Source organism: Meriones unguiculatus, chromosome 16 (assembly GCF_030254825.1).
Source record: "Meriones unguiculatus strain TT.TT164.6M chromosome 16, Bangor_MerUng_6.1, whole genome shotgun sequence".
NCBI classification, from domain to species: Eukaryota; Metazoa; Chordata; class Mammalia; order Rodentia; family Muridae; genus Meriones; species Meriones unguiculatus.
The window spans coordinates 8,066,432-8,079,000 of record NC_083363.1 but is presented as its reverse complement, the minus strand read 5'-3'; the positions used below and the strand labels follow the sequence as shown (position 1 = coordinate 8,079,000).

Sequence of the window (12,569 nt, the reverse complement as noted above, 5' to 3'; positions counted from 1 at the left end):
CTAGACTAGCCTAATTGGTGAGCCCCAGGTCCCAGTGAGAGAGCCTGTGTGAAAAGACAAACAAAACAACAAAAGCCAATACAGTTCCAATCAATCAACTCCTGAGCCTGTTCTCTGTTCTCCACTGGTGGAAGAAACTCCACATACACCAACACACACACAATGATAAACATGAACTCGGCTTTCATTTTAAAATGAACACATTCTGGCTAGGTAAGTGTTTGGGGAGAGCTGAAGGAAATATTTTTTTGAGTAAGATGAGACATTGTTTGGAGAGCAAACACTAAGAATTATAACACACAGTATCGAAGTGCTGTTCATTGTGAATTGGCCTTAGGGTAGAATTCTCAACTGCTTTCACTGGCTTCTCCTTGAAAACACAAGATGAAGACAGAATAAGGTGGAACCAGGATGAGTGCTTGCCAAAGCTGCAGCCCCAGAAACATAAAAACACCATCGAGTGTACACCAAGTTAGTTTTCCAAGTGTCAAAATTTTTTATTTTAAAGAGACTGCTTTTACTGTTCTCTAAAATGACTTTATTTTCTGAAACTGATGAAGAGTTGCACCTTCCAAGTTGGGGACACCATCAACACACTTTCTTATGATGCTACCTCAAAGCCATGGAAATCCCCCACCAACACTCAAACTCCTGCAGACCTGCAGGAAGGCACCCAGCACCCTGCAGATGTCCTGCACACAGGAAGGTAAGAAACTGAAATCACACATTCCCAAGCACTAACTGCAGAGTAATTAACCCTTCTCCTTTAGTCACAGCCTATGCCTCAGAATTTGGAGTTTTACCTTCAGAAGTATACTAATAAAATGCCTATGAAAGTTGAAATGGTAATGTTCAAAGCTAAGGGTCAAGGAAATGCACAGTACTTGGGGAAAAATTCTCAGTAACAGGAACACATTGAATCCAAACATGAAATGGGTGCAACTTCCCTGAGGGGATCAAGGAGCACCTGAGCAGGGTGGGGCAGCCTCCGGACCAGCTCTGCCACATCTGTCCACCTGCCTGCAGGTGCAGTCTGGCAAGGCTTTCAATTGCCAAGCATTCTGGGAGAAAAGGAAAACAAACAAAAAAAAACTATTGCTGAACTACGCAACTCTCCCAACTTTAAGAAAGCCACGTCCACTTCCCTGAGAAAGGTCATCTAAAGACAAAGCTATGTAAGTCTTTAAATATGAAATGTCTAGGAGGGTACAGGAGGGGCCTGAAAGGAGTATGCCCATTCATGCAAGGGCCCAAAAGAGAGCGCCCAGCAGGGTGTATGGGAGACCTTGAGAACCCCAGGCCTAGCACCAGATTTTGCAAACAGTGCTTCCTGTTTAGAAAAAGTAAATTCATAAGGTCATGCACATACTGAACTACCAACACCCAAATATCACACCTGTCGAAAAAAAAAAAAACAAAACAAAAAACACTACACCTGTACTTTGACAGGCAGCACTGCAACCCGTCAAAATGTCAACCAGCATGTCCACACTTCCCACGAGTCTGTAGTAGTTTGCAAAACTACTCAATTCTGAAATTATGCTTTAAAAATGAGAAGAATTTTCTTTTTCTGCAGCTGAGGAAAAAAAATCCCTTTGTGTGTGTGGTGTGCATTAAGTGGGAGAAAGAATAAGTGCAAAAGGGGCTGTCTGAGCGGGAACTCGCTGGTGGAGTGGCTTCAGGCACAGGAAGATTGGACCTGACAGAGCTGGGTTCCTGAGCGGCTTGGCCAGCCACCTGCCACTCGGGCCAGTCTGTTACCAGAGGAAGAGCACCTGCGCTCTGCGGAGAGCCGGGGCCTGCCCACCGGACTGCGGTCAGCGCGCAGCTCAGCGCGCACAAGAACCGACTCACGGGGAAGGCCGGCCCGATTCCTGCCCAGGAGCTCTGACAGCACACAGAGAGCTGGTCCGAACCGCCCAGGGCACGACCCAAAACTCGGCGTTGGCTGCACAGCGGGTCGGAGGTCACCCGCGGAAAGGTCGGAGGTCGGCTGGTGTCAGCGTAGGTGGGAGCTGCCCAGCCCAGCCGCGCCCCCCGCTCGCCCGGCCGCACTTACAGGTGACGATGGGCTTGTTCTCCATGGTGTAGACCACCGGCGGCTGTGGCTCCTCAGGGGCGTCCATGGGCGTCCGGCGTCACCGGCCCGGCCCCCCGCCCCCCATGGGCACCCGAGGCCGCGCGGGGCCCGCTGAGCCCGCGCCTCCTCGCTGCCGGCCCCCGGCAGCTCCTAGCCGGCCGCCCGCCGCCGCCGGCCGCGTCCACTTCCGGCCCCGGCGCCGCCGCGTGACCACTTCCGGGGCGCGCGACTTAAAGGGGCGGGCCTCGGCGTTGCCGGCTCCTCTACGGAAAAGGCCCTGTGCGGGCGGCGGGCAGCGGGTGGCAAGCGGGGCGGGCGGGGCGAGGGGAGGTCGCTGTGGCTCCGTGTAGAGCAGGAGACGCTTCTTCTGCCTCGGCCCTCAGGAAGCCCGGGGGACAGCGGGTGGCGCACGTGCCTGCGCTCCGTGACCCGCGGCTTCTCACCTCCCCAGCCTCGGTGACCCTTGGCCTCGGCGTACCTGCCTAAACTGGATGACCCTCGGCCTCGCACCTGCGGGTGCTTCCTGACCCTCATCCTCGCTCCTATCCGTGCGCCCCTACCGCCACACCTTGCGGGATTCCTGCAAGGGAGCTTCCTCCTTTCCAGCCTCTTCAGGATGCCTCGGATCTCGAGGTTTTTTGTTTTGTTGCTCTTTTACATCTGGGAGAGCTCAGCTGCGCAGTGCCAAACTGAGTTCCTGCTTGCTTGTTAACACCAACTTGCCAAGTGTGCTGACTCAAAGCAATGCAAGAGCGAAAGTGTTCCCACCCACCCCCTACAACTCACAGTCTTTTGTGTGCACCTTCTGGCATGCCAACTTCCCACTATTCTTTCTGGATTTTTTTACTTGTACGACCCACACACGTTGTTTCCACCTGCCTTCAGCATTCTTTCCCTTGGCTTCCGGAACGTAGGGCTATACTGTTTCCTGTGTCCCACCTTCACCAGTACTGGCCACCCATAGCTGGTACTGCTTTGAAGCCGCTGGGTATTGGAGATGCTGCAAAATCAAATCTTACTTTGAACTGAATAAGTTTCTTATTGTGCATGTAAAGCTTTTGCAAATGAAATTCAGTATGTACACGAAATGTCTAAGCGTGACTTGACTGTTCCGTGCATGTTGGTGTGAGCTTTGGGGCAACTGATTGGGGCAGCTGAAGCAGGTGGAGACTGCCAGGCACAGCCTAGAGAGCAGCGATTTCCAGCCTGTGGGTCCCGAGCCTTTTGGCAAACCTCTATCTCCGAAAGAATACTTATGTTATGATCTGTAACAGTAGCAAAATTACAGTTGTGAAGTAGCAACCAAAATAATTCTATGGTTGGGAGTCACCACGACATGAAAACCTGTATTGAAGGGTCACAGCATTAGGAAGGTTGAGAATTACTGACCTAAAGAGAGCAGAGCAAAGAGAGAGTAGGGGTCCAAAGACTGTGCAGATGCTACAAAGGGTTTGGACTCTGTCCAGCTAAGCATTTGTGAGAAGTGGGAAAAAACAAACAAACAAACAAAAAACAATTCTCTCCTCAAGTGGAGTAAGAGATGGTTTGTCTTGAAGCCAAAGCTGAGGGAACACTGCCCAGGAAACAAGGGTTCTGAGGCATCCTGAGTGGGTTACCCACGTTTCATGTTCCCACGTGGAAGCAGTTTGAAAAAGTTGTATAGTAGCAGAGCATAGAAAGTCATAAATCAAGTCAATTAAAAATGCATTGGTGGGTACATCAGAAGGATGGTCACAGCAAGATGGGGGAATCTCTCCTGCTGGCCTCAAATGACATCCTTAGCTTTGGAGTTGGTGGAAGCTGGTGCTCTGCTAAGTTAATAGATTCCAAATGGTTTTTTACCTATTAGCCACAGGGTGTTAGTACTGACACGGGAGGGGGGAAGAAGGGGGGTCCGGCAATGAATGGCTATTTAGGGAGTAAGGGTAGGATATGATAAAATAATGAGCCTCTAGACCGGCAGTGTTACAACTTCTCCATGTTGTTATAGTTGTAATTAGTCAATCAGTCTTTGCAGACATATAGCTTCTTTCCAGGAAGTTCACAGGAATGAGAGCCAATGAGGCTTGTCAGGAGCAACAGTGACACTCAGTAAGGCCAAGCTGTAGGATGTTCAGTCGAGACACTAAAGTAAGGACTCTGATTATTTTCTTACTTATTTATTTTTGTATTTTTGAGACAGTGTTTCTCTGTGTATCCCTGGATCTCCTGCAATTCACTCTGCAAATCAGGTTGGCCTCAAACTCAGAGATCTACCCGCCTCTGCCTCCCGAGTGCCAGGATTAAAGGCATGCATCACCACCATGCAGCTTAAAGTCAATTCTTAGCCAAGAATTGACTCTATATCAAAGGCTGTGGCCAGACCTGGCCTCAAAGCCAGAACTTGTCAGTCGCTGCCCTCCAATAAAACTTAAAACAAGACTTCATTGATATGATCTGATCAAGTTTGGAGCTGGAGTCCTGCCAGTTACAAGGACTGGTAAAGGGGGCACCTTGAATAGTCTTTAATACGAACAAACCTACAGGGGCCCACAAAGAGAAAGGCTAATTGAGCTGGGAACTAGAGTGGAAGACAAAACTCAAGGCCTAGATAATCCAGAGACTTTGCAATGTGTTGCTTATCAAAGTCCAATGTGCACCCAGAAATGACTAGACAGAAAGAGGTAGTATGAGGCCCCTCCAAGACAAACAACCTCAGCAGAAAGCAGCCACATGAAACTCTGTTTACAAAGGCGAACACAACTATAAAATGTATATTCAAGGGACTGCATTAACATGCACGAGAAAAGGCTGACAGCAGGGTAACAAAATGTTTTATGATTTTATGTGTGTGGGCGTTTTGCCTGCATGTTTGTCTGTACGCCATGGACATGCCTGGTGCCTGCAGAGGCCAGAAGACGGCACTGGATCCCCTGAAAGTAGAGTTACAGATGGATGTGAGCCACTACGTGGGTGCTGGAAATCAAACCCAGATCTCTTGGAGAAGCACCCAGAGCTCTTAACCCCTGAACCATCCCTCCAGCCCTATAGCAGAACATATTTTAGAAGAATCCAATGGCTTAAAAGATAGCTCAGTGGTTTAAATCTTCTTGCCATTGTGGAGGACCCAAGTTCAGTTCCCAGCACTCACACTGGGCAGCTCACAACCACCTGGAACTCCAGTTCCAGGGACTTTGAAACCTTCTTCCGGACCCTTGGGAAACCTTTACATATGTGGCACATGGACACACACCCATGCGCACGCACACACACATAAATAAAAATAAAATTTTATATTTTAAAGAGCAGAATCCTAGAGTTGGAAGACGGAATAATTGAAATGAAAACACAACTGGGTTGGATGAGAACCAACTGGAGATGACAGGAAGAGGAACAGGGGCATGACCACAGAAGGACAGAGATCATTCAACCCAAAGAAAGAGCCACAAGAACCAAGAGCCTTGGAAACCGAGAGGGACAGGTAAGTAGACTGCTCTGGCTCCCATGGGACAGGAGCTGCCAAAGGAGAAGAACAAGAAAAGACAAGGAGGCTCTGCAAAGTCTGAGTGGGTCACATACAAAGATTACATGCAGATGAGCTATTGGAAAGCAGCAAGAAAGAAGAAAGGCAGAATATATGAACATTGCCTTCCCAGGCCTGATGATGAGGGTGGATCTGACTTATCAGAATCTGGAGATCTGAAACAAGGTAAAAACACATTTTATTACATTCACTTATTTATTTAGTGTGTATATTTAGGTGTGGTACATGCACATTCGTGTGTGCCGCGGTGTGCGTGTGCAGGTCAGAGGAAACTTTCAGGAATCAGTTCTCTCCTTCCACTCGGGGATGGAACTCAGGTTGGCAGGCTCAGCAGCACATGCCTTTGCCCACTGAGCTTTCTCACCAGCTCTCTGAAATCTTTAACACTAAATTTTAAAACATTTCAATCTCAAATAGTATTCTTCAAAAAAATCCCAATAGCAATAATAAAAAATGTCTCAGGAAATGTGGCCTGAGTGTTGTTATAAAGAAAAAAATGAAAATCCCAACTGTTCGATTTTACCAATAAAGACTCAGGAGCCAGATGCTGGAGTGAAACCTGGTAGCTCAAAGAGGAAGAGAAAGCACGCATCTGACTTTCCTTCTCAGCTCAGGTACAGATAGGAAAAAAAAACCTAAAAGGCTCACTAGCTCAACTGACAGCCCAGGAGCAAAAGGCCAAAAAACCCAAGGCTGAAGGCTTGCTAGCTCAAAGCCCAAAAAGCCAGGGAGCTGAGGGGCCGAAGCCTAAGCTAAAGCCAGGGCTTAAGATAAAAGCTTTTTCTAATTCTCCGTGCTGCCTTAAACATGTCTCAACTCGAAGTCCCTCCTACTCTTTAGTCCCTGTCAGCTGGTCTCTTGCTCCGCCTTTTGACCTAGGGTAACTTTATTAAATCCTGTACAGAAAACTCTTGGATTAAAGGTCTGTTCTAAGGCTGGCTGAACCACACCATAATCACCTATTCACAATAAACAGAAAGTTCTTGGATTAAAGGTGTGTGATAGGGCTCAACCACACCAAACAAGAAACAGGATTTTACAGTTCACAATACTGGGGTTCACAAGGGGATCAAATATTCTGCAACACCTGAGGGCAGACTGTACAAGACACAGAAGACCTCAGATAGGGAGAGATGGTACCAGATGAAGACACTGATACCCAGGAAGGAAGGCACCAAAAAAAACAAAACAAAAAAAAAAAAAAAAACAAAACAAAAAAAACAATGACCAACAAACCAGGCGTTGGTGGTGCACACCTTTAATCCCAGCACTTGGGAGGCAGAGGTAGGTGGATCTCTGTGAGTTCAAGGCCAGCCTGGTCTATAGAGTGAGCCATAGGACAGCCAGGGCCATTGCAGAGAAGCTTTGTCTTGAAGAACCAAACCAACCAAACAAACAAACAACCAGCAAACAGTAAATATGAAATACCAGACTAGCTTCTTCTCACTTCTTTCAGAGTCTTTTCAGAGACAGGCAATCCTGTGTGGTGGTTTCAGCACAAATGTAGAGATGAGCCTTCTCTCTTCTGTCACTACCAGAGCATAGAGACTGTCCCACATACATGTCAGCTCACAAGGTCATGAAGAAGGAAATGCTGAGTGTTAAAAGGGAAACCCGGGGGGGGGGGGGTCTTTGTGGAAAGAGGAGGGAGAGGATACAAGGTAAACTCTGAAAAAGATTTGATATGATGGCAAGAACACAGATTGTCCATAGCTGAACCATCAGAAAAAGTAGTCAAAGAGATTTAGCTGATTCTTAATCTGAAAGAACTCAGGACAAGACAAGGAGGAGCTGAGATATGGCTCAGCACTTAAGAGCATTGGCTGTTCTTCTGGATGCCTGGGTTTGATTCTCAGTACCAACATGGCAGTAAACAGCCCCATTGTGATTCCAGTCCCAGGAAATCCTATATCCCCTTCTGGCCTCTGTGGGCATCATGAATGCAGGTGGTGTATAGACACACATGCAGGCAAAACTCCCTGCACATCGAAAGAGAAAAAAGAAAGAACAAAAGAATGAAAATAAGAAAAGAATTGGACGTGGCTTCATGGTAAAGTACAAGCTTAGCATGTACCAGGACCTGGATCAATGGCCAGCACCACAAAAGATAAACAAATAAGGAGCCAGAGAGATGGCTCATCGGTTAAGAGCATTAGGTGCTCATCAAGAGGACACAGATTCAATTCCCAGCACCTACATAGTGGCTCACAACTGTCTGTAGCTCCAGTTCCATGGAATTCAACACTCTCTCACAGATATACATGCAGGCAAAATACCAGTGCACAATAAATAAATAAATAAAATTTTAAAAGATAAATAAATAAACAGAAGAACGAGAGAGAAAAGAAAACAAAGTGCTTGTGGTGGCTTAATCAAGAATGGCTTCAAGCCACTGTCTCAAAAAAACAAAAACCAAAACCAAAAAAAAAAAAAAGGCCCTCCATATGTTGGAATGCTTAGAATGCTTGGTCCCCAGTTATTGATATTTGGAACGGATTAAGAGGTGTAGCCTTCTTAGAGTAGGCACATCACTGGGGGTGGGCTTTGAGCTTTCAAAAGCTCACAACAGGCCCAGTCTGTCTCTGTCTGTCTCTATCTCTGTCTCTGTCTCTCTTTCCCTTTCTCTCCTTGTCTCCTGCCTGCAGATCAGATGTGGGCTCTCAGATATGCTCTTCTAGTAAGCATGCCTATGGCTGAGAGCAGCAGAGTATCTGCCTAAGCTGGGGGCTTGGACACAGTGATGAGTGCAGGGAGCAAGATCAAGAGGGGATGTTCATGTATCTGGGCACAGGGGTCTTTTTTGAGACTGATTCTCCAACCAAGGACCATGCATGGATATAACCCAGAACCCCTGCTCAGACATAGCCCATGGCAGCTCAGCATCCAAGTGGATTTCCCTAGTAAGGGGAACAGGGATGGTCTCTGACATGAACTCAATGGCTGGCTCTTTGCCTACCCCCCCAACTCCAAGGGAGGAACAGCCTTGCTAGGCCACAGAGGAGGACATCGCAGCCAGTCCTGATGAGACCTGATAAACTAGGGTCAGATGGAAGGGGAGGAGGACCTCCCCTATCAGTGGACTTAAAGAGGGGCAGGGAGGAGATGAGGGAGGGAGGAGGGTGAGATTGGGAGGGAATGAGGGAGGGGGCTACGGGTGGGATACAAAGTAAATAACCTGTAATTAATATAAAAAATAAATATTATAGAAAAGAGGGGATGTTCTGGGGGATCCACAGGAAGTGTGGAGAGGAGGGATGGGAGGCTGCAGCTGGTGTTAATTTCTCAAATTGGCCATCAGACCTAACCCTCATAACTTCCATTGCACATCGGGAAAATGAAAGCCAACATGACTGTGAGAGGATAAATGTGCAGCTGGGTAGCAGAACCCGTCTAGTATGTACGAGGCCCTGGGTTCCCAGCCTCTTGATTTCTCTCTCATATTCCCACCTCTCATGCTATGTCACGGTCATGTAAATCTCTAAAATTAAGATGAAATCAACGGTTCCCGGGAATGAAGGTGTGGACTCCGCAGCCTGCTCTCCATGTATTCTGTCCGTCAGTACAGGCAGTAGAGTCCGGCTACCCTGAGGAAACACCCCAAGTTGCTCCTTGTGAAGATGTGGGTGCTGGCTTGGTGCCAGAGCAGCACCACATGGACTTTCTGCTCCTGAGGGGAAGGATGTCTGTCCTAGGTGGCACTCTGACTCCACTGAACCAGAGTGGACTGGACTGTTCTCCTCTTGACAGCATCGATTGGGCTCTTCCTGTTCCCATGGGAACTTAGAAAATACTTGGGCTTGGCACAAAAAGAAAAGAAAAGAAAAACAAAGACAAAAACAAAAAAAACAACAACACTGGCCTCATGATTCCTTTTACTACTGGAAAATGATGCTACTCCCATTAATCAATACCTGTGGGTTTTTTTCCTCCCCCGGATCCTTTTCCCATGAGACAGCACTTTGTTTTGATTGGTTGGTTTGGAAAGCTGATGAGCTCAAAACTCAAAAGGTGTTTCCCGGTAGCCCATGCTGTGCTGAGTTCTATGTCTGGATATTATGTATGCTCTACGGGAGGGAAGGCTTCGCTTGCCCCTCCAAAGGGTCAGTGCAAAGAAATGGTAAGTCAGCAAGGGTTAGAGCAGGTTTATTCACAGGGGCCCCAAATTGGGTACAGCATAGCTGTCCTTCCGTGGGCGGGCAAACTGTGGCCCAGCCACACCTTAGAATACTACAGCAAAGAAAAGGTCTGAACTATGATGCCTGCAACAGCCCCCTGGGTAGAGTCTTCAGCGAGAACACTAAGAAACTCCAAGCCTGAGGGTGTGTGTATAGTTTCAATCCTGAAGCACTGCTGGAAAAATAAAACCAGAGAGATGGAGAGATTGGTGGTTGCCAGGGAACGTGGGGGTACAACGAAAGTGGGGAGGCTATGAAAGATGGTGTGTGGGGTCCCTGTGGAGAGGAATGGTCGGTATCAGGACTGAAGTAATGTTGGTACCTGGTATTATGGTTTGGATGTGAGGTGTTCCCCCAAAAGGCTCAGGGGTTGAAGGCTTGGCATCCAGTTGGCAGTAGAGAGTGATTGGAGGGCTCTGATCTTATTGATGAATAACCCAATGAGAGCCTCCCAAGCGAAGAGACTGTTGGGAGGTGGAGCCTAGGTAGAGTAATTAGGGCATGCCCCGTGACGTATGCCCTGTGGCCTACGGCGTATGACCTATTTTCACTTCTGTTGTTGGAGTAAAAAGCAACTTAGGGATAATAGTTCGTTTTAGCTCACACGTAATAGACTGAGGCCATCAGGCAGGTGAGGCAAAGCAACAGGAACATGAACAGCTAGTGACGTCACGTCTATGGCCAGAAGCAGAAAGCATGGAGCCCGTGCCCCTGCTCAGCCCACTTTCTCCACGCCCAGACATTAAAGGGCACCACACGAGGGAATGGAGCTGCCCATTTTAGGACTGGGTTTTTCCACATCAATGGAGGCTATCAAGATAATCCCCTGCCCCCCCCCCCCCAGGGATCTACAGGGTCCCTCAGTGAGAATCTCTCCCAGGCGATGCTAGGCTGGGTCAAGCTGACCAGAAGTGACCACCATACAGTGGCTGGAACTGGTTCCTCTGTGTGTGTGTGTGTGTGTGTGTGTGTGTGTGTGTGTGTGTATTCTGGCCACCATGAGGTGAGTCACCTCCACAACAGATTTCTGCTGCCGTGATGTTCATCCAGACTCACACCAACCCCAAACCACAGGACATGGAGCCCAAGGATGGTGAAGTGAAACCTGTGTGAAACTCTGAGCCAGAATAAACCTGCCGCTCTTTCAGCAGTTCTTCACAGATATTTTTCGTGGTCATAGGTAACTGCTGAGCACACCTGGTTGAAACATTGTGCTGCAGTTTTGTTAAGATTTGCCACCCCTTCCCCCCCTTCCCTACCACAGACAGAGAGCCCATCCCTCTCTCTATGATTGCATGCCAATCTGTATTATCTCAAAATTCAGCTTAGTGTTTTATCTATCTGTCTGTCTGTCTGCCTGTCTACCTATTTGCTCTCTATGTAGCCCTGGCTGTCCTGGAACTTACTATGTAGACCAGGCTCAAACTCACAGGGATCTGCCTTCCTCTGCCTCCTGACTGCTGGGATTAAAGGGGTACACCACCACGCTCGGCTTAGTATTTTAAGAAGCCACTCAACTTGAAAAAAGGTATGTGAATTTCAGGTCAACCACCCAGGCATGGCCTCCTCGTTCCCTGTGTCCTCTACTGCCCCAAATGGACTCTCAAGACATCCGGGGGAGCATCTGTAAGTGCATACCAGACATCTGGCCCTGACATCCCTTGGAGTGTTTTTTGTTTGTTTGTTTGTTTGTTTTTTGTTTTGTTTTTTTCTGCTGGCATTTAGCTAATGTCCCCCTAAATAGTATTCCTCAGGAGATCAGCTCGTCCACCGGGGAAGTAAAAGCAGTGACAGTTACGTGGAGATGAGGAAATGCCATGCAAACATTATTTTCCTGCTAAATTAAACTAGGTCCAGAGCAGAAGCAGAGTCAAGAACACACATCCCAGACTGCCTGAGGGCAGATGCCCTGAGAAGCTGTGACAGCCACTCCCTGAAGGCCTCCAGACCTTGGTGGGTGTGCCAACCCCACACTCCTATTCTCAGACCTCGTCTTGGGGGTCTCATCCTCGTTATTGCTGCCCTGTGTGCTCTTATGAGAAGTGGCTCTCTGCGTTTGCTTGTGCAGGCAGAGCAAGCCTTCCTGCGTCACTTAAATAAGTATCAATAAAGAAATCAAACCTGGCCCCAGAGACAGCATTTCCCAACACTGTTCGATGCTCCTATTTTTAGCTCAGCTGTCTTTTCTTTTTTTTTTTTTTTTCTTGGCTCCTCGCTGTGCCTCACCATGCCAAGCTTATTCCCAAGAAATCTGTCCTTGGCTGTGCCCATGAACCTCAGATCAGGAGCCACCACTGAGTCCTCACCTGAGTATAACCATTTCCAGGACTCCGGAGTTACCCACTGCCCTGGAGGCCAAAGCCAACTTAGCCATGGGAACAAGACCAATGGCTCTCACACTAGCCCCTGGCATATCTCCAATTGGGGTGATACAACAGAGGGTGGTGATGGGAACCACCCAGCCTGACAACCTGAGAACACACAAACTTTATAGAAGAGGTGGGGCCGGTACTGTCAGCTGACCTGGGCTTCCACAGTTATTCCCACATAACTGGTACAGGGCTTTGTCCAGCCTTGGTGGACTAAATGGCAAGAGAAGAGCAGTCTTCCTGAGAGCATGCAGTGTCAACTGCCCAGGCCACTTGTTCCCAGCTTATTGCAGAAAAGGTGCCCAGACAAAGTCCCGCCTCCAAGACTGCCATGGGCTCCAGTCTCCTGTCCCAAGCTGAGAACCTTTTCCAAGAAAGCCCACCAGGAAGTGCTAGATCCTCCTGGAAGGTGCTAGTACAGG

The 12,569-nt window shown here is 48.2% G+C and overlaps 1 protein-coding gene across 1 annotated transcript in view; it reads right to left on the bottom strand.

The window, feature by feature from the left end:
* The window catches only part of Trappc10 (trafficking protein particle complex subunit 10), a 61,900-nt gene extending 59,628 nt beyond the window's left edge, over positions 1–2,272 (bottom strand). The window contains exon 1 of the mRNA XM_021649662.2: positions 2,060–2,272. Coding sequence (XP_021505337.1) covers positions 2,060–2,126 — 67 coding nt within the window. The 5' untranslated portion in view covers positions 2,127–2,272. The remainder of the gene's footprint in view (positions 1–2,059) is intronic.
* Between the last annotated feature and the right edge of the window lie 10,297 nt (positions 2,273–12,569).